The sequence below is a fragment of the Eucyclogobius newberryi genome, unplaced genomic scaffold, assembly GCF_026437365.1.
Source record: "Eucyclogobius newberryi isolate DKJ021-1_F unplaced genomic scaffold, fEucNew1.0.hap1 SCAF_2, whole genome shotgun sequence".
Taxonomy (NCBI): domain Eukaryota; kingdom Metazoa; phylum Chordata; class Actinopteri; order Gobiiformes; family Gobiidae; genus Eucyclogobius; species Eucyclogobius newberryi.
In genome coordinates this window covers 24514554-24535824 of record NW_027315834.1, presented here as the reverse complement: position 1 = coordinate 24535824, position 21271 = coordinate 24514554, and the positions used below count along the sequence as shown (strand labels likewise).

Sequence of the window (21271 nt, the reverse complement as noted above, 5' to 3'; positions counted from 1 at the left end):
AGCTCAGACCTAAGGGTCAGGTCTCCTCTTTAAATGATTATGTTTTAGGTAAGAAACCCTCTCAGTTTTAACATTATCAGACGGGCTGTCTGAAAGATGGTGCTGGTGAGTGTGTGTGCCTGTGACTGGGTGTGTGTGAGGAAGATTCACTCTGCCTGCCACGTCCACTGCTCTCATCTATTCCCATTCTTCCATGTGAGCATGCCCATGCTGCAACCACGACAACTGCTACAGTAGCATCGGCTTCAAGGAGTTCTGCACCACAGCTAAGCACCATAGAGCTGCCACAGAAGAAGTCTGGAGCAGCCCTCTGTATCTCTCACTGGAGCACAGAGACAGCATTGTTCCTGTATTCCCTCCATCTGCCTCCAACCGGTTTCAGCTGGTTCTGGTCACCCAGCCTACAGCAGTACTGCAGTACGGCCTTAGAAGGGAGACAGAAGCCTATCCTGAAGGAAATATTGGACTTTTGTCTTTGTATAACATGTAAGTATCTATATTTATGTGATGTCAGTCTTCAGCATACTTAAGACCACATGTATTTTCTCCTAGTTAAGGCCTCTGTAAAAAAGAATAGTGAAGCATAATGGACACAGAAATCATAAGAAATGAGCTATTGATATGGGACAAACAAAGAGGTGCATGGTCAGTTTCTCTACACGAGTAAATGAAGTAAGCAAAGCAGACTAATAAAGATGTTATTCACTTACATAACAGAGGATGTTCTCTTCATGATGATGGCGGGAGAAGCTCAGTCTTGGCCTTTTCCTCAGCCACATCCCCCCAGTGCACACATACATACACTCTGCTCCAGCCCGCCCCCGACACCCAATAAACGCCAAAAAACTGACTTTGATACTAATAGCCCTCCAGCTACACCTCCAGCACTGTGGTCTTAGAGGAAGCAATGTAAATAGTCACTGTCTCACATAGAGCAGTAATCCAAAGACATCCCTGAGAGCTAATGCTGCCCACTGTCCCTGCTGTCACAAAGACACACATAAACATGCAGCTTCATGCATAAACAGAGAAGGCATACCCTTGTCAGGTTTCCACACAGGTATTCAGTAAAAGGGAATCTTCATGTGCAAGCCCCATGCTCCCACTACTGCATTTCCCCAATGTCACATCCTTCACTGTTTCCCCTCTCTCATTTTCAGGGTCATTCCCAGATTTTAGTCTTACTGCAGGCCCTTTCCCTCTCCAGCCCCTGCCACCAGCGCCAACACGGCATGAAGGGACAGATAGAGAAAGGGGGCAGTGTTTTGCAGGCGAATCAGGCCTTTTGTCTGTGTGAGGGGGTGAGGGTCTCTCACTTTGGATTGTACAGCAGCAGCTGGTGCAGAGACAGAAGAGAGAAAGGGAGACAAGGTGGACGGGAAATGACAAGCTGGAGACAATAAGGATTACTCAGCAAGACTGGGTTCGCCCCTACAAGCTATTTCTGATTCTTATTATCATATATTAACTTGTACTTGTGATTGCAGCTACATATATTCTGTATAAGTCACCTTAAAAAAAAACATTGACTGCTGGGTATTTAACACAACATACTACAATTAAAGCAAATGGATAAAGTGACAACACTTCACCATACATCTCTTATAGACTTACTTATTGTGGGGTCCTACCTGACTCAAGTATTTTCAGTCAGTTGTCTGAACCTGGGAGCATCAGCCATTAAAGCATGAACTAACCAATATGCCAGGTCTGCTTTGTTCAATATACTGTACACGTACATTAGTACTCTGAAGATACTTTTTTAGTGTAAAAAGGCCCTAATCTGAAGTGAAGCAGATTCAGAGCAGGAGATGGCGCAGAGGATGCTGTGTTCCTCACGTTTTACTGTCATAGTCACATGATCACAGCAATCCTCCATTCATGCTGTCTGCTCCGGCATTCTGATTAGGCTCAGGGATCTGTCACAAAGGATCCTTGTTGGTTTAATCAGAGCATATATGTTGTTGAGTAACATATACACATGGTCATTTACCATCCACATACACACGTAAATTTTATAATGTGTTACCATGTTAAAAATTACTCTTCAATCTTCTGTCTTTTGTAAGGCCTCTAGTGTCTTTATTGAAATCACTGATTTGACAGCTGCCATGAGACAACTCAAGTCTGAAGGGCTTACAATGGATAATTGCCTTCACTAATTGTCAATTTGCTCAGAAAGATTTTTTTCTCATTAAAAGGCCCAATATCATCTTGAAAACAATGTTATTTCAGTCCGCAAGAGCACTTAATTTAATTTGACAATTTAAAAGAAACTGCCTTTATTCATATGTATTACTTATATATAAGCTATGACCCTGAAGAATGATTAATTTGTAGTGTATTTCTTCATAAATTTACCCCAAAATGAAATATGTACAAGAGCTTCAGCGTGAGCCTCCATTTATTTTAAAGTTGGCCTGCAGTGCCCTCTGGTGGATTAGATTTCTTGGGTTTATGTATTATATGGCTTTTCCTTCTATTGTAGAAAGTTTGCTAATGTTTAAAACTATGCATTGTTAGCCTGTTTCAAAATATAATTTGATTTACTTTAACTGTCTGTAATTAACGTCCTTTTTTAAATTGATGGAAATAAGGAGTTAGCAATCATGAGTAAGTGGCTGTTTGCCAGACTGATTATTAAGAGCTGTACCGATTACACACAATTCAACATGCTGTGACCTAAAGACTTCTTCAAGTGTGCGGCTGTTTATTATAATTTAATTGCTGGTACTTTTATTGCCACATTTTACACATACTGATTTTCAAAAGTTTGATAATAATGTATTACTATTTCTTTAGACCGGACAAATCACTGACATCATTTTAGCAACACGTTTGAATGTATTTTCACATAATTATTCTCTGGTCTGTTCTAACAGGTTAAAAGTGTTTTCAATTTTTCATTTTTGTATGCATTTTATTTGTCAAGTCTCTATGTGAGCAATGTTAAGGTGACTCACTGTTTTGTTTAAGGTCATCCATGGACAAAGATACTCTCTGGAGGACTATCTGGTCAATGCAAAGAGGATGTGACTTGTGCCAAGAGGTAACCCTAACCTTTTCAACACAAATGTTAGCTGCAGACATCCACTTGAAGCATATTGTGCTCCCTTATCGGTCACTGTGTGTATTTGGCAATATTCATGTCAATGCTGGATGCAAAAATCAGTCTGGTATGAAAACTACACATGAACGGCAGGACCACACTTTTTAAATTTACATATTTTCCAACGGACACACAGTAATAGTCTCAATCATTGTATTTGATATATTAGGCTACTTGTAAAATGTATATTTCAGTTACCAAACGGAATCATGCCAACATTAAAGGCAAACTAAATCATACATTACTGTAGTCTTTTTCGGGCATTTGATTCAGATTTGTTTGATTGCTCAATGACCCCAGTTAGAGCTCTACAATTATTGGTCCTAACCCATTATTCATAGCAATTATAGTGAAGTCTTGAAATGACGTTGACACCTCCTGCAATCACCCCGCAATCTTGGGCCAAACAATATGGACGAAGAATAATTGCATAGTCTCATTTGTCATAGCTCTGGCACCGGCTACTTTTCAAAACACAGCTGACGTGCAGCTCGTGCATCAGGAGGGGCTTTAAACTTGACCTAAAATACATCTCTACCCAACGCATAGAGAGTATAACTGCTCCGCAACGACAAAAAAAAGCGATTGTCTGCATATAATTATTTGATGGAGATTGTGATGGATTTTTGATGAAGTTTCTGAAAGTAATTTAGCCAACTGAGACACGCAGTAAGACACAATATGCGCGCGCTGTGCTCCTCGTGGACCTGCAGACCATTTCTGCAACTCTTTGTTATTCTTGCAACAATTTCCTGTTTTTTGCACTGCATAGAAAGTCCTGCTCCTGTTGGGAAAATGTATCCGCGCGGAAATCACTGGGCTGTAGGTAAGTGGTTGGCTGTAAAACTTGATAAAGTAGTCCACACGCGCGTAATTTTCATCCCACGAAACATATAACTTTAATAACTGACTATATAGTATTTAAATAGGCCTAGCAATTAGAACTTTTCTTGGCTGTACAGAGTAATCTGAGGGTTGCTGCGCTCCTATGTCTGTGATGATGAGTATTTTATCTTACCCGTGTCTTTTACATAATCTGTGTAGGTCATTTGATGGGCAAGAAGAGCATCAATAGTTTCTTCTCTTTACAACACACTGACTACGACAGAGACCACTTCAGAGACCACCCCAGAGACCACCCCAGAGAGCCAGGGACAGAAGAGACCACGCGGCTGCAGAGAAACGCGCGCCTGAAGCAGCGGAAAACTTACCGCCTGAAGTGGAGGCGAGAGGACAGGTACACACTTCTCAGAGAGGTAGGCTTGTACTAAGCTCTACATTTGTCTTTTTAAAGTGACATATTCAAACTGTGCATATGCTGTCTTGTAGATAACCGACCTCCTGCTTCTGGCTTTGAAACTCCAAGAAAATAAATCTCTTTGAATGTTGTCATTGCCAAATATGGGCAAGTTTGTTTCTGTTATTTGCTAAAATCATGTATACAACAATGCTGTCAAATACCAATTCACCATCTTATATAAGTGACATTCTGCTTACTGCACTATTACTTGACAAGTTGTTTAAATCCACTTGCACCACAAGGTGTCGCACAAGTTTCACAGAACTGTAATTAAAGCGTGTCCGTGGACCATTTACTGTTGTGGATAATAAATAAAAAGTCAACCTTAGCTCTGGCTTCTGTCTTTGCAGAGACACAAACACAGTTACTTGTCCCTGTGCTGTCCGTGGTGGGCTGGAGTTTGCATAATTTGCACTGAATTAAAGATGCTAATGGAAACAATTTGGCTACACACATCTTTTCTAAAGCTAAGAAAAGATTTCCTTCCGTTTTCTTCTTATATTTGTTACGGCTGATCGGTAAACAAAAGGGGAACAATGGAGTTACAAGACACTTTTACTGTTTTGGAGGCACTAATCCCCCGCAGGCGACGCGATGAGGTTTACAGAGGATAATGAGCTGGAAATAATGAGACTCAAGACATCAGAAATACAGAGGAAGTTAGTCTGGTTAGAAGTGCCTCTTCTCCGTTAAATAGGCCCTTAAAACAAACATGATTTGTAAGAATTGTGCCAACTTTATGGGAACAGTGCAACTCACTGCAGTGTTAATGGAAAGTCTTTATAGTCAACTATACACTTGCCTTTTAAAATAAAAACCTTTTCCTGAAATGTTGAAGTATTTTTCCCCCATCTATGTTTTACCTGTACTGTCACTGTCATTGTATTAAAAAATGCTTTTTCAGTATTTTCTAACTCTGAAACTCGGGGTTAACTGCAATTGACAAAGTCTAACTTCTGAGGTGAGAACAACATTAACATTAGGCATTAGGTGTGCAGTGTTAGATTATTTCGATTCATTAAAATCACTGCTTTCTAGAACCAAAGCTGCCTGAATAGTTCAGCTTTCCAAAGACAAGGGAGATACTTATGTTTTGATGTATTTTCAGCAAACATTTATGTGTTTGCACTAGTTTCAGAGAAAATGTGTGTTCTGGACATGGACATGTATACACGTATAACATGTATATGTTCAACGTTCAACATGGTAAAAAGTTCAATATCCAACATATAGATGTGTCAGTGTTGGCCTCATACAAAGGTAAATGAACATACAAATGATGGCCATCCTGCTTGAGTCTTTAATGCACATTCAGTCTTTTTGTATTTATCATTTCCCTCTAATAAATGCCCAGCAATTTATTTTCAGGGATTTTCTCTTAGTGAATCTGGACAGACGGACAAAGGGTGAGAAGAAGAAAAAGAAGAAGAAGACATCAAGTCGACAGGCGTTCAAGACTCAAGATCAGATTCTGCAAGTTTCTGAAAGAGCGAAGGACTCTTAATAAACTATTTTCACATTTTCACCACCTCCCTCTAAAGATACATTGTCTTGAGTTTTATTTTAGGAAAGGTTTTACAGTTTGGGTTTTATTGTTATATAGATCTATTTACACAATACAATTTGCGACAAATCTTTGTGTTGGAAGATTAATAGATAAATGTCCGTAATTTGGATTGAAAAGTGTATGAATAAATGAACATAACCATTTCCATTTTTTGATTGATGGAATGAATTCACATCGTGTTATTTTAGCAGAACACTGATTACAGATAAAATAACCCTTTTCCTGAATTTTAAGTTGAAGTACATATACAATATCGTTATAAATAACGAATAAATACTGCACATAAAATGTTTATTGTCACACCCAACTATAGGCCTGATGATTATTATGCAGTTGGAATAAAAATGAATAGGCTAATACAAACCACACACACAGAAAGATTGCCTATGAAAGAAAGTAAAAAAGGAGTCACTGCAAACTAGTCAACAAGTGCAGCATTTCAATTTGTGTTGACAGGGAACATTTTTTTTTGCAAACCAGTTTCTTTGGACTTAAAATGTCAACATCAGCAGAATGAAATATCTCAGTAGTTCAATAATGATAGTATAAGAGCTATAATGTCCACCGTTGCTCTCATTAGTAGCATCACCACGACTTTCCAATTGTTTGAATGTGTTCTTTGGCTTTCATCCTTAGAGAGGCAATACTGGAGTTTCTGGGATCCACTGCACACTGGTATGACACAGGCGGACACACGGACCTGATGAGGGGCAGGTGAGTGCTGTGAGCCAGGGCAGGGGGGCCGAGGAAAGGGCCCGCTATAGATGGTGAAATGGAGGTGGGAGGCGATGCAGTGTATGTCCCGGGAAGAGCATGCTGTGGGCTGAAGCCGGGGAGCGACTGCATAGAGGTGGAGGAGGTGATGGGGGTGGTCAGCCAAGAGTCCAGCTGCAGCCCGGAGCCCAGCGCGTGCGTCGGGGAGCAGCCGAACGACAGCAGTGAGGGGCTGTCCTGCAGTTTGATGGAACTGACTTCAAGCTTTTCCTGGCGACGCCACTTTGCGCGTCTGTTTTGGAACCAGACCTGGAGAAAATAACATGAAAATAGATAAAAGAGCCGAGATAGAGACATTACCAATGATGCTCGTGAGAAAGGGTATACAGGTCATTTTGAGAAAGACAAATAGCACGTTGTACTCACTGAGTCACAAAAAAAACCGCTGTTATTTTATGATGTCAGGACACGTTAAGAAACTCGGTGTGAAATAAAGGCTTTTCAAATTATTTCTAACCAAGTGAGTGCTTGATATGAGTTTTTTTCTAAATGAAAATTGGTTACACATCTTCCAAACCTACAGCCACATATCGAATGTTGGACTCAAGACAGTTTAAGTTGGTTATATTCCCTTAAAAAAAGACTTAGCAATAGATTCTGGACTTTTTGCCACATAGTCAATGACATTTATATATATTGAAAAAACGTTATTTAACAGTAGTTTAAATTGTAGTCATCAGCCGCATAGTGGGCCTATGACTGCAGACATGTATCCAACTGAAAGATTTTAAAACGAATAGTTTACATAGAAACTAATGGAAGGAATAACCAGTCAAATAATTACAACATCAAAATTCTCCTGGACGTTTCACACAAGTTTAGAGAACTGCTCTGCATTGGCCCTCACATGGACAGTGTACGGGATGTTACCTGCACGCGGACCTCCGGAAGGTTGACTTTCAGGGCCAGCTCTTCTCGACTGTACACGTCCGGATAGTGGGACTTCTCAAAGGCTCTCTCCAGCTCGTGCAGCTGGAATGTTGTGAACGTGGTGCGGTTCCTCCTGTGCTTTTTCTTTGAGTTTTCATCGTCGGACAACTTGCATCCTCCTCCTCTGTCCGGAGAGTCCACGCACGCAGATGGCGCAGTGACGCTTTTGGCGCAACACTCTGCTGCGGGGCACGGGCGAGAGGACAGCGGGTGAGCCATAGCTGTAAGTTCACTTTCAACTTTTTAGAGAATAATTAGCCTGCTTGGATTAATTGTGCTTGATCGTATATATAGATTAGGTTCACTGGAATGCCTAAAATGACGCGTGGTTGTTAATTTAAAGTAAACATGGCACATAAGAGGGTTGTAAATTAAAATAATTGATAATCAGTTTAAGTTCAATTGAAGTTAAAGTCAGACTATTAACGACACAACAATGTGAGAGAATATGAGAGAATTCGGATGTGTTATTTTTATCTTTTTAATCTAAACACGTGTATAAACTTACTGTCAAACTTGCCGGAGTAGGCCTTTTTCTTCGTTGGAGTTGCAGTGACATCCTCATTGCGCTCAGCGTCGGTTCCCAGCTCTCTGCCCATCATGCTGTAGGACTTGTGGAAGAGTGCGTCCTCTCTGAACCCCAGGATGGCCTCTATGCTGTGCGCGGTGGACACGGGGCAGTCGACCGCGCGCCCCGGGGACACAGCGTCGTTCATGACTGGAGCAGGTGATCCGAGGAGCCACATTTGTCCCAGATTGAAAAGAAAGCAACAGAAGAGTATTTTTTTTTTTTTTTTTTTTAAAGCTGTCTGTGTAATCAAGAAGTTGGAATCCTAAGTTGTCACGCCCGCAAACGCTTCTCCCTCAGAGCATTCAAACAATCTTCAGATGGGGCTTTTAAGCGGTAAGACGCCTATCCTTGTGGCAACCCCCGTGGACGTCAGAAAAGGGGACGTCCCGTTGGATTTAGGGATAACATAACGCGTTAAACGGTGGCCCTCAAAGACACATGTGCCCTCCATCACTCCTCCTCCCCATAAGTGTGCCTCCTCTCTGCCAATATTGTCTCTAAACCTACTTACATAAATCTTAAAACCATCTTTCTGCTCCTCCAGATGTCATGCTCATGTCAGACTGTGAAAAAGAGGACGATTAGGCTCACAGATTAAGGTACAGCAAAACCATAATTACATGACTTCTTAGGGCACGGATTGAAGCATAATATTTAATCAACACATATATTATATTATGGGGGAAAAACACAATATCTTCTTTTAACATGCTTTAACGATTTAATGAAAAGAAACAGAGGTCACAGTCAAATGAAGATCAGTTTGGTCAGTTTTATGAAAATATAAAGTCATATTCACCTGGCATATTTGTTTGAAAAAATAAAAAATGTGTAGATGTCATTGGCCTCGGTAATAAATGTTTATGCTGTTATACTATGCTTTGGTTTAGGATTTAAACTATAGTAATAGATGAAAAATCAGTGAAAATGACCTTCTTCTGTATATGCCTTTGCTCACCTGAATATTTAGTGTGCGGCTGACTGTTCAAACCATCATTAGTGAACATTTCCTGAACTTATCCACCTAAATGTGAGATGTAACCACTTAACAGCAAACTTATTCTGACACCAGCGTGGTGATCCCACTTAAGGGGATTACAGTGTTTTACTCAATAAAGTTAAAAGCCCAAAACTATTGAGCTTTTCCTAATTACAAAAGGTGACCAGAGCTTTTGTTTGACAGAGTGAGGTGGGGGGAAGGAGGCTAATGAGTTACTGGATCAATTAACATCATCGTTATGGCTCAAACATTTGGATTTGGCAGCATTTCACCGTATATTCACTCAAATTATAACAGGCTCATACTGAAAAATGTATTTTATGGGTTTTATGCCATTTCATATGAAAAAAACAACTTTTGGAAGTTGGGCTCAAGCTACAAAGAATTTAAATATTTCTTTAAAAGTACAAATAACAATAACTACACGTTGTTTTCCCCCAAACTAAATATTACACAGTTGGGCAGACTCTGCAGTTTGATAGGCACAAAGTGACAACCTTGAGATTACTGATCCTATTAGTTGGTAATCCCTGGACTTCACAAATCCACAGACATTAAAACACAGGTCCATGTCAAACTCTAAACTTGTTTCCAGCCTGTCCCAGCAGGTGTTTAGATAATGCCCAATTAAGTGAAGACAAATTTCTTTATTTGTTGCACTATCATTGATATAGGCTGATCGGATTAAGAATAGTCTTTGTCCGCTCGCTATAAATAGATTTATTTTAATTTATGTTTTTCCCAAATAAAGTGTACAATTCAATTTGACCTTCTGTAATTTCACCATCATCGTTCTGAACAACACATTGCAGCTTTTACAAACCGGTGTTATTACATGAGTCTTAAAACAATGTGTGTGTTTTTTCAATAAAGCGAGCAAATCCGCAAGTCTGTTTTTATGTTTCACATGACTTTTAAGTTAAAGAAAACTACTGAAAGAGAGTATTCTTTGAGGCATAACATAAAAAGACAGATTTCACTCAAACAAGTCTGGGAATTTATTAAAAGGAAGCGTTCGGGAGGGTCATTTAACGCACTCGCACAGACAACAGTGTTCCATATTCACCACACACCACACAGCTGAAGAACATACGTGACATTACATTGTATGGGAGGGAGAGTTCAGGGTTTAGCATTAGAAGTTGGTTTTGTTGGGCAGAAGGAATATTTACAAAAGTTACAGTCAGTGGTCTAGACCTGCATAGTGCCAGTTAACATGTACATGATCTCTTAAACGCTGGTGGTTTCTTCTCTCTTCACATGACAGAGCACTTCTCCTCGGCTTTGGTCTTGAGCTCGGTGACAGTGGCTGAAGCCTTCTCCTTCAGTTGGTCCATGTCCATGTTCTGCAGGTTCTGAATCTGGCCCATAAGGGAGTCCTTGCCCTCCTCCTCTGTGGCGTCCTCGTCCACCATCTTGAGTAGCTCTTCAGGCACATCCACATCATCTCCAGCCATCTCAATCATGTTGTCATCCTGCTCGCTCTGAAGGTTAGAAAAAACAACCGACTTCACACAATGCACAGGGCCAAGAAAAAAACAATACAAAAACATTTGTAATACATCTTTTGTGTGGATTAGCAGGTATTTTAGACTTCACATGCAATGGATCTTTCTTTTGAGCTTATGGGAGATTTAGTGTTTTTAAACAAAAACAATGCCACAGTGAAAAATATTTAATAGGATTAGATCACTTGTTTTCAAAAACACTTGTTGTTTATTACTATGGTCACTCTACTACTAGCACAGAGTTACATTTTATGTTTTATTTTTTTTTTAAATAAAATGTTGTTTCCTGTTCTGATGTTTCATTCCTCAATGAAATTATCTTCACTATCTTGTGTTTGTTTAACTGTATGAAATAGCTTCATTCTATACCAGTGCATGCTTATGTGTTGCCAATGAAAGGAAGAGCAAAGGTTAAAGCTACAGAGAGATAAGATAAATATGTTGACTAGTGTGGAGCACTAGCCAGTCTGTGGGATTAGTCCGAGGTGCTTTGGTGTTTTCTCTTTGGATCCTGACGATAGGCTAAAGATATCCTCTGCAGTGATGCACGGGACGTAAATCCATTAAACCGCAAACATTTACCGCTTCAATCATGTCTTTTTCTATTGCATGTTGAATATTATAGTATTAAAAACCTGTATTTGATGAGCGTCCTGTAAGTTAGTTACCTTTGTTCCATTCAATCCTTGTACAACGTAAACATAATTAACGGTAATTAATTGCTTCATTTGTGTTGCCAACAAGCTTTTGTTTTTGTCTTGAAAGCGTGGTTTCGGGTTAAAAGACCAATAGTGAAAGGGTAAAAAGCCATTGTTTGAGGAAAGAATATTTCCCCGATTGTAAAGCATTGTATAGTCAAGGCCTTCAATGTTTGCAGTTGAATAAACACAAGACAATTATACTACAACTGGGTTTAGCTCTACAACCATCATCTAAAGCAAGGTATTGTCTCAGCTTAATTATCATATATGTTCTCATTCAAAAAATAAATTCAAACATACCTTCTTTTCCCCCTCCATAATAACAAGTTTGTAATTCTCAAATGCTGAGCTCCTAGAATATGCACTAAATGGTGTGTCTTCGTCTACAGTGGCTTCTCCCTAATGAGCCTAGACACCTGCTCAGTGGCACCTAACATTTCCAGGACCTCGTTCAATGCCTTGCTTCCTAATCCACTTGTGCTTCCTGCAGTAGGAACTGTGGCTTGCATCAACAACATCGTAGTATTGGTGTCCTGTAGTTAACATCTACAGACTATGTACTTTAGAATGAATCCACATAAAAGAGAAAATAGATGTATATGTTCACAATGAAGGGTTTACCTTTGGGAGTCTGTATTTGTCTCTAAGGCAGACCCGCAATGTCGCCCTTTCTGCTTTCTTGTGTAGAAAATCTGCATCTCTCTCCATTCTGAAAAGGAACAACAAAAACAGCTCAGCATTAGTACAATACTAGGAGCTGGATGCATTTATTGTAATATAACTATATATGTGGTATTTTTTTTGTGCTGTTTTTTTGTTGTAATTTTTTTGTTCAAGGTTACAATCCAAGGGATCTTCTTTATTTCTTTTTTCAAATTACCTAATTAAACATAATATTGTATGCAGGCTTTTAATTCTTTTTTTTTTAATAGTAGTTGATGGAATGCATACATTTTATAACAGTGCATGACTTTCACCAGGCCTGAATATAATTATTTTATTGTATGTTTGTGTAGATATGTACATTTGGTCTAGGTGTCCAGACTGAGTAGAGCAGATTTCAAATGAAGCCAAGAGGCCACAAATCAAATCAGGGATAAGAAAATAAATATATGTATGTCTGTATCTTCAAATATAATTATATTCAAACATTTTCCACAACTAATCCAGTAAGGTCTTATAGGGAGAGTGAATCTGGTTATGTAATAGGGCATGGAGGATAGATAAAGATAGAAAAAGATAAATACCAAAATGTATCATCCAGTCCAAGTTAAGAAATGTTTTGTTAGAAACATTATTCTATATTAAATACAATATGCATAAAAGGGCCGTTATCTAGAGACAGACTAATTACCAAACTACTAAACACATATAATAAACACATTTAACACCAAATATAGTGAAAAGCAGATTGTTCAGGTCAGATTGTGCAGCCTGTCTTTGTTAGTACTTACTTCTCCTCCACCAACTGTTTTTGATACTCCTCATATTCCTCCCGTGTCATCCCAGCTGCTTTTGCAGGATCTTTAGGGGCTTCGTCTTCTTCTTTGTCACCTCCACCTCCAAGTCCTATGCCTGACAAGGGGTTTCCAATCATGCTTTTGATCAAGAATGCCATCTTCTCTTATCTAATATAATGGCAAACAACTACAATATATCCTGCAAAACACAAATATTCCTCTGCTTTGGCTCCCTATAGCTGTCACATCCAGTGGTAGCTTTGTAGTCAACGTGCTGCTTGTCTATGGAGCCAAGGACACACTGATGACAAGCAATAGACATAAACCGGCACGCACAATCTTATGCACACATCGTTGTGCGCCAGCCGTAATCTGGATTTAATCCCTCGTGCTACACTATACTAAGAGACAGATGGCCTGTTTACAAATTTCCTGTAAATTCCTGCAGTTTCTCTTTTTATTTGGTAATTTTGTGAGTTCTTTCACAAGTCACGGTGCATCTCTTCACAAAAAAAATACATTTTAAGATGAAGACATCAACTTCTGACTTCACTTGTGACGTTTCCACCCACTTGGGTTTAATCATATTAGTGAAGTGCGGGCCACGTGCTGTGGCGGGTGAGACCAATGGGAGCAGAGAGAGGAGCGGGATTACAGTCCTCTTTATCCCCATCGAGCTGCCGTGCTATTGTTCAGTGGGGGATGATTGACGGAATGGTAGAGAGGAAGCGCCACAATGCCATTCCTGTCCTCCATTTATAGTTTACACTTTATTTCTGCACCCTTATAAGGAATACAACTGGTTCTGTTATAATGCATCAAACCACACTATGCATACTTGCCAGCCCCAAGCCTGAATAAGAGGAAGGACTATTTTTTCAATGTCATTTTGTCATAATTTAGTTGTGAAACAAACATTAATATCTATCAAATTGAAATTGCACTTTGAATAATAACATTTATGTCAATAACATAACAACCAACATTTCCTCAGGTTAAAAAGCTCAGTGACACAACTGTTAGGACATTTATCTCATGGGATTCTTGCATTAGTTTAGTAGTTAATATCTCTGATAATGGTCTTCTGGGGAGTTCTTCTTTCAACCTGTGTGGAATGAGACTCATCAGCATAAGGCCATCTTTAATAGTTCCTGTGCTCATCGTGACACACAAGCCCCACAAGCACTGTAAGGTCAATGCAAATCTGACAATCATAATGCTTGTCAGGAAAATTGCAATCATACATTTCGTTCGACCCTAGAGTAGAATCCTGTATAATGGTGTGACGTATAAGACATCTGTTGTGGCCAAATCTCCTGGTCAATGCCTGATCTAGTCTGATCTTTGAAGCTAAGCAGGGTTGGGCCTAGTTAGTGATTGAATGGGAGAAGTGTGCCACAGTGGAGCAGCAGTGTCTAATGTGAACTGTTATTCAGCAAGACACTTCACCCACTTTGTCTTGTTTGAGTGATTGTTTAGAGACCACCACAGGAAGTAAAACATGTGTAGAAGTGTTGTTCGAGTGACTGGAAAAGTAACACTTATGCATTCATAATTGAATCACCCACTGCACTGAAAGTGAAAAAGAAATAATGTCACATATAAGTCGCTCCGGAGGATAAGTAAAAGTATATAAGTATAAATATAAGTATAAGTCGCACATCGGCCAAAACAATGAAAAAAGGTGCGACTTAATACGGTATGTAAGTTACGCATACATTGTAAGCCTATTTCTATTGTTTTTATCCTATAGCAGATTTGAATTGTTTTTCTTTTTGACTTATATAGGTTGTTTTATTATTGTTCATTGTGTTATGTTGCATCACCAAATCACCAAAGCATGTTCCTATGTTTGAGAATTATGTTCATAAACAATGGCATTAAACCTTTTCTGATTCTGATACTATTACCATCTTGTGGGTTAAAAACAGAAGCAGCACCCAGTCCTTTCAAGTATTTCTTTATGGAAAGATTTACCAGCATTCATTAAAAAAAAGCATTTTATATTTATAATGGTGTTCTGTTGCAACTTTATACGAGAGGCTATGGATGGGCATTAAAAAATCTGACAGAAAAAATACTGAGGGCAAATGATGGCTTGTCAGTGTCATACTAGCATTCATACATACAAGGCGACAGCAATGATCAAATTAAATCTCCAAATAATTACAACAAACTTCAAAATTCATAAACATCAGCAAACTGAATTCTGTGCAAGTACAATAACTTATATCCAATACTTATCAAATCAAAAGAACTTTTTTGCAGCTGCCTCTTGTTGACTTCTAAAAGATAAAAACAAATACATTAGTGTTCACAGATTTAGTTCATATAATGTTCAAATGACTTGAATTCACTCACTTGTACATGATGTAGCAGAAAAACACGACCGACTGGACAATTATGAATATTATAAAATGCATGGTGGAGAGGCACGCGGGCATCGGAGGTGGCTCTGGGCATTTGACGGCCTTTTCAGCTGGATTCTGAAAAAGATGCAACAAATGTCAGGAGAGTGAACAGGAAACAGACATGGAGTATCAACAGTGACATAACAGTGATACCTGCACGCTTTTCTGAACCAGATGATCCACATCTCTTTTGACTAAGTGCAAATGTTCCTTGATGTCATTAAAATGTTGGAGGCTCTCATAAGTTCCCATGCCGCCCGTGTTGGCCTGGTGTTGAACTGAACCAATCTGCTTCAGAGAGTCAACAAAGGAGGATCTGTGGAAATATGCAGTAATCCCAATAAAAAATTAAAAAAAAAAACGCGCCAACCCAACAAGTTAAATGCTGAATAATAACGTTAAAATTCACTTTGGTATCATGACCGCGGGCAACAAAACTGGACCAAAAATGAATCCCTAAATCCATATTCACAAGAGACTACATGCTCTTAAAACTTAAAATACAGAAATTACCATCCGATAAAGGAGGCATAATCTCTTAAAAACATGTCCCTTTACAGATTACAAATAGAACAGGCCAAGAAGCATGTTATCGACATCGACTGTAACGTTATAACAACAAAAATATTGTTTTTCATTGTTGTTTTTTAAACTGTGGTTTATCATACTTTTTGTTTAAAACCCCAACAATGAGGAAACACCATTTTTACATAATGTGGCCAAACTGAATTTTCACTGTACTTTTACTTTCAAGCTACGAGACGATTATTGGATAAAAAAATAAATAAAAAAAAATCACTAAGATTTAACACATGATAAAATTCACACGAAAGTAAGGAGGCCTGGGGCAGGATTATGTCATAAGGATAAAACAATTGGACCAAAACCCTTGGTCCATGTACTGTCGTTTGACAGATGTATTGGACAACATCTAATCTGATAAGGAAAATAGTGCTAAGATGTAGGCTTTTCTTGCCCCGAGACATGGCTTAGATCTGACAAGATGATTCATAAACAAAATCTAATTTGTTTTAGGGAATAACCACAATCTTCCTTGAGAAAGTAAGTGAGCATTTATTAAAGCCTACACCTAATCTTCATCGGCCTCAAGTGACCCATTTATGAAGAGACACTTCTTGAATATTAGTCCAAGAGAGAGTCCTATCATGAATTTCAATGACAAGGCAGGATAAAATGAATCCTTAATCTACAGTGTATTACAAATGAGCTTTTCACTTGAGCAATTTAGAAGGAACAGACGTGTGCCTTTTGACAGGGGCTAAACTCCTGCAGTCACGCTCCCAGGATTTAATCTACTGTGACAGCATTTACATGCCCTCCTTATGATGTGATTATACCTATACAGGGCTTAATCAACGCACTCATTATTGGTATTAAAGACATGTTATAACAACCAAATTCTATTGGCCATAAAGACCATGGGCCATATTTGGCCCCTGGACTTCGCGTTAACGGGAGCCTTTTCCAGGGGGTGGGATCAGGGCGCTATTCTGCTACCTTACCAAACTTAACACTGGCATAAAGAGGCTGGACTTGGCCGCTGGAGGCTGGAGTGGGATGGTACCAGTCCATATATGATGATACTGTTTGAACCAATGACTGATAACTGTGGCATTCAAAAGCACCACCTGAGTTGGATGTTTGTCATGGCCTCATAAAAGGGATTGATTTTCATTAATAATTTAAAATAAAAAGTTCCAGAAATAGATAAAATAAAATAATACAATTCATTTAAATAAATAAATGCAGCCTCAGAGCTTTGGTTCTTTATTTATTTAATTCACCTTTTTTTGTTTTGTGCAACACTGAGAACTCGCCTTCATCCCCGGGTTCCTCGGGCTAAATCCAGACTAAACCACATCCAAAACCCAGAGGCGCTGAGCAAAGAATGCGATTCCCACGAATGACCCACGAATGACCCACGAATGACCCACGAATGACCCACGAATGACCCACGAATGACCCACGAATGACCCACGAATGACCCACGAATGACCCACGAATGACCCACGAATGACCCACGAATGACCCACGAATGACCCACGCCCTCAGGTAGCAAAACGAAGGTACCTCAAGTCATTCAAATTCCGAAGGACTTCCTGTTGAGTTTCAAGGATGGAGCTTAGCTGCGAAGTGGAAGCCATCTATTATAGACAGGGGGAAATAAAGAAATACATAAAGAATGAGAAAAGCAAACACATAGATAATTTTGTTATGCAGTGGTCGTGCCGTGGTCGTGCCGTGGTCGTGTCGTGGTCGTGCCGTGGTCTTGCCGTGTTCGTGCCGTGTTCGTGCCGTGGTCTTGCCGTGTTCGTGCCGTGTTCGTGCCGTGTTCGTGCCGTGTTCGTGCCGTGTTCGTGCCGTGGTCGTGCCGTGTTCGTGCCGTGGTCGTGCCGTGGTCGTGCCGTGTCGTGTTCGTGCCGTGGTCGTGCCGTGGTCGTGCCGTGGTCGTGCCGTGGTCGTGCCGTGGTCGTGCCGTGTTCGTGCCGTGATCCTAGTGGTCCTACCTGTCCTGACTCAGCGCTGACTCCTTTCTTGGAGACCTCATCAGTGATAACAGACACATAGCGACGCTGCTCATCCAGGATCATTGCAAGTTGTCTGTGGAGTTGTTTGATTTCCAGATGAATCCGGTTCTGGCCTTCAAATACTTGACGAATCTCAAGATCATTGACGGTCTCATACAAGTCCTCAACTAAAGAGAACAATACAACTGTTTTAAGCATCATTTGACAGTCATTTTACATTAAACCGTTTCTAAGTGATTTGTCTCTGAAATACTGACTTGGCTCTCCTTGCACATCAGGGTGTTCTTTCTGAAACTCTTCTTTCTTTTTGTCCAGCTCTTCTTGAAAGTTTTGAAATTCTTCCTGATATTTGTCCTTCTCTTCTTTGGGAATCTCAGATTCAGGTGGAGGCTTTAGTAGAAAATAGAACAATATTTGCTCAATGCCATTCCTTATAATGCACAGAAATGTAAGTGACAGATGTATGTACTTACTGGCTCTTGTCCTGGCTCTGTGAGACTGAATAATAAAAAGGACAAAACATCATGGTCATCTAAAAGAGAAATCAAAACATTTTAGATGCAATAGGCTTTCATTGTCTTTAGAGGTTCTCAACAAATGTTAAGCAGTGGTAATTTTGTAATGTTTATTTTAAACATTTACAACCAGCAATCAGTTCCCCTAAAGTTTAAATTTTATTGAGATGTTAGGAGTAGTAGGTTCCAGGTTCCTGGAATAGATTCTGTTGGATAAGGGGTCCCTAAAGCCTAATACAGTTTGTTGTTTATGAGTAGTATATGCACATACACAAGCGTATATTCCATTATAGCTCGGGAAAAACAATGGATTATATTATTAGTTGAAAAGTCTACCTGCTAAGCCCCCAGTGGCAGCTGAGATTCCAAGGAAGCCTTCATTGGGAATCACCATGTTATCTACCTTTGCACAGAACTCATAATCCTCTTTATCAGGAGTAAACCCATTGTTGATCATTACCTATATTGAAAGCAAAAAAACATAAAATAAAATCTGGAAATATTTACCCAATTCATTTTGTGCGTTACCGTTAATGTCTTCTTGTAGTATGTAATTTTGGCCCGAATAGGATACGGTTTGTTACGAAAATCTCGTAGACATGTTCCAAGGGCTTGTGTTGTGCCATCACTGAAACAATACATTTTAAACAAAATGTCAAAAACATTAAACTCTGGCTGGGCAATGTGATCCCAATACTGAAGTTACACCAAGTGTGCTTAAAGTGGATAGTCAGATTATAATGCCAAAAAACATGCTTATGCCTGTCCATGTTTTTGTAAACAAGAATATTATTTTAGGTCCCAATATTTATGATTTTAAAAAAGTGACGGGAGCTTTCACTGGCCTTAGTGGGGATTATCAAAAGTAGAAGATTATTCTTTTTCTTAAGCAAATACAGTATAATCATATTTTGTAATCTTCTTTGAGTTGTGAGTTGTAAATTGGTGACATCAGAGATGTTTGCTTACTTTTGATGGTCATAAACAAGGTTCCCATTGTTTCCCACAACAAGTATAGCCGGGTTATTTTTCTGGATAAAGAAGAAAACACACCAAAGATTAAATCTAGTGATTCACCAGTCTTAACAATAAGAATGTGATTATCAACACAAGTACATAATAAATGCTTCCCACAAACCTTGCCGTCATTGTCAAAGGAGTCAAAGAAAACCCCAAATCCATTCCATTTGTCAGCAGCTCCATAGACTGGACCATCAAGTCCTTGTTCAGTGGTAAACCAAAAAGCCTGTCAGAGAAATTCAAACCAAAAATATGCAATGAAATCAGCTAGAATAGGCTCCACAAACTCAACATTGTGTAATTGTCTGGAGTCAGTCCAAACAAGCCCCTTACCAGTCCATCTGCCCCCATCCTGCCTCTGCCAGACACGCGGAAGGTCACCTCGGCCTCCCAAAACTGAAAGTTGACTTTGTTTTTTGTCCATACAGTGCCTCGCTGACTGCGGAGAGATGGTGTGATGCGCACCTGGTCTGCGCTGGGAATAGCATCTGCAAAAGACAAAGAACATGGTCAAATCTCAGTTGGCCTAACTATCTGACCTATCTGAAGTCTATGATATTGCCACACAAGGTCACAATAAACTGCCTACACACCTTGTGTATGGACAGGCAGCGAGGCAAGTGGCAGCAATTACAAATATAAAGTTAGTCGTCTACTGTCTTTGTGATTTAAATGCATTTTTTCCTGTTGCGTGAAGCACCTTGAATTACCTTGTGCTCTGCAATAAACTTGTCTTGCCTACTGAGATCAATGACAAAATGAAAATAATAATAATAATGTGTGCACTGAAGCCACATAAGATAACAATCCACTGCCACTCAACAGGGACCTTGGATCTCTGCTCTTTGCCAACAGATATGGCTCAATGTTTATCAAATTGACATTCTCAACATTGAGACATTTCTGTAGCAACTTGTGTGTGGATATAATGCCATTGATGACTCAAGCCTTGATATAGATTCAAAAATAAATGGAAATATACTGATAATAGGCCATATCTGCATGAGTGACTACAACTGAGGCTTCCAAACAGAAGCAACCCGACTCCATGTGTGTACTCTGTGCCATTACACCCAGAGCACATATACCAATACAACAGCTTTATTGTTTTTGCCACAACAAGTGAACTTCTTTCCACAGATCAAGCAGTGCTCTGATGTTGACATCTGGATACAAACTTACTTCCACTGTGGATCCAGAAGGGGATGGATCCATCGCTCTGAGCCAAATGCGGACCTTTAAAGCTGTATTTATACTCGAAACGGCGGTGAGGAAGCTCCTCCGTCCCCGGGGCACCTGTGGCCACGTCAGCTACGCCATGGTGAGATATTAACGCAGTGACAAAAGTTATAATCCACACATGAGTCGTGGCAGCCCGGCGCCGCGCTGTGGACACCGCCATGTTTAGTCTGTGCTGACGTAGCGCTAGAGCGCGAGCGTGACGGGATGTGAGGCCAACAGGGCGCGCGCTCATTGGTGGCTTCAGCTACAGCCTTTTCACTACAGCCGCTCAATGTAGTCTGCAATCTAGCCAACACATGTACATATACCTGGGCAGATTATAAATGCAATAGTTGCAATAATAATAATAATCTCCAAATAGGAAGCCATGCACAATTAAAAAAAACATTGAATATGACAAATACTTTTGAGCATTCACGCAGCTTTAGGTGAAGCCTCTAGAGGCCTGCTCATGCTCTTGAGAATAGGCTGCTCTTACAGACAGTAACCTGTAACAGTGACCTTAGCCCACTGCGAAGTTCACACCTAATAATTTGTCTTCTCGGTTTATGAAATGTTGCTTTTTCATACATTGTAAGTGAACTAAATGACAATAGCATATAGGCTGTGCATAT

The 21271-nt window shown here is 39.7% G+C and overlaps 3 protein-coding genes and 1 long non-coding RNA gene across 5 annotated transcripts; 1 reads left to right on the top strand and 3 right to left on the bottom strand.

The window, feature by feature from the left end:
- Positions 1-127: 127 nt before the first annotated feature.
- LOC140367991 (uncharacterized) lies at positions 128-4237 on the top strand. The gene is made up of 4 exons (XR_011928142.1): positions 128-486; positions 2977-3049; positions 3882-3935; positions 4154-4237. It is a non-coding gene; the product is annotated as an uncharacterized lncRNA (long non-coding RNA).
- A 2161-nt stretch (positions 4238-6398) lies between these two features.
- Positions 6399-8891, bottom strand: rx3 (retinal homeobox gene 3). Of its 2 annotated transcripts, none has more exons than XM_072454812.1 (3): positions 8189-8891; positions 7621-7859; positions 6399-6999 (listed from the first exon to the last, which is right to left on the bottom strand). In XM_072454812.1, exons 1-3 carry the CDS (start codon positions 8424-8426, stop codon positions 6562-6564), a joined length of 915 nt encoding a protein of 304 aa, XP_072310913.1. In that variant the 5' UTR covers positions 8427-8891; the 3' UTR covers positions 6399-6561. The 2 variants fall into 2 exon arrangements, with proteins under 2 accessions (XP_072310913.1, XP_072310912.1); XM_072454811.1 differs by having other exon boundaries at positions 7621-7862; positions 8189-8882.
- A 1334-nt stretch (positions 8892-10225) lies between these two features.
- cplx4a (complexin 4a) lies at positions 10226-13251 on the bottom strand. The gene is made up of 3 exons (XM_072454814.1): positions 12915-13251; positions 12082-12169; positions 10226-10735 (listed from the first exon to the last, which is right to left on the bottom strand). Exons 1-3 carry the CDS (start codon positions 13076-13078, stop codon positions 10508-10510), a joined length of 480 nt encoding a protein of 159 aa, XP_072310915.1. The 5' UTR covers positions 13079-13251; the 3' UTR covers positions 10226-10507.
- Positions 13252-14864: 1613 nt separating this feature from the next.
- lman1 (lectin, mannose-binding, 1) lies at positions 14865-20847 on the bottom strand. The gene is made up of 13 exons (XM_072454809.1): positions 20598-20847; positions 19749-19903; positions 19534-19641; positions 19365-19426; positions 18924-19023; positions 18732-18855; positions 18354-18412; positions 18138-18270; positions 17860-18047; positions 17423-17496; positions 15485-15647; positions 15282-15406; positions 14865-15205 (listed from the first exon to the last, which is right to left on the bottom strand). The coding sequence occupies exons 1-13, from the start codon at positions 20815-20817 to the stop codon at positions 15169-15171; spliced, it is 1548 nt and encodes a 515-aa protein (XP_072310910.1). The 5' UTR covers positions 20818-20847; the 3' UTR covers positions 14865-15168.
- Positions 20848-21271: the final 424 nt, after the last annotated feature.

Excerpts from the sequence above, each read along its gene's own strand:
- lman1 (XM_072454809.1), bottom strand. The coding sequence starts at position 20,817 with ATGGCGGTGTCCACAGCGCGGCGCCGGGCTGCCACGACTCATGTGTGG. Across the intron at positions 18,271-18,353 it reads CAGAGCCAGGACAAGAGCCA|CCTCCACCTGAATCTGAGAT; the intron begins GTAAGTACATAC and ends TTTCTACTAAAG. Across the intron at positions 17,497-17,859 it reads TCAGCGCTGAGTCAGGACAG|ATGGCTTCCACTTCGCAGCT; the intron begins GTAGGACCACTA and ends TGTCTATAATAG.
- rx3 (XM_072454811.1), bottom strand. The coding sequence starts at position 8,426 with ATGTGGCTCCTCGGATCACCTGCTCCAGTCATGAACGACGCTGTGTCC. Across the intron at positions 7,863-8,188 it reads CTACTCCGGCAAGTTTGACA|CAGAGTGTTGCGCCAAAAGC; the intron begins GTAAGTTTATAC and ends CGTGCCCCGCAG. Across the intron at positions 7,000-7,620 it reads TTCCGGAGGTCCGCGTGCAG|GTCTGGTTCCAAAACAGACG; the intron begins GTAACATCCCGT and ends TATTTTCTCCAG.
- cplx4a (XM_072454814.1), bottom strand. The coding sequence starts at position 13,078 with ATGGCATTCTTGATCAAAAGCATGATTGGAAACCCCTTGTCAGGCATA. Across the intron at positions 12,170-12,914 it reads AAACAGTTGGTGGAGGAGAA|AATGGAGAGAGATGCAGATT; the intron begins GTAAGTACTAAC and ends GTTCCTTTTCAG. Across the intron at positions 10,736-12,081 it reads ACAAATACAGACTCCCAAAG|AGCGAGCAGGATGACAACAT; the intron begins GTAAACCCTTCA and ends TCTAACCTTCAG.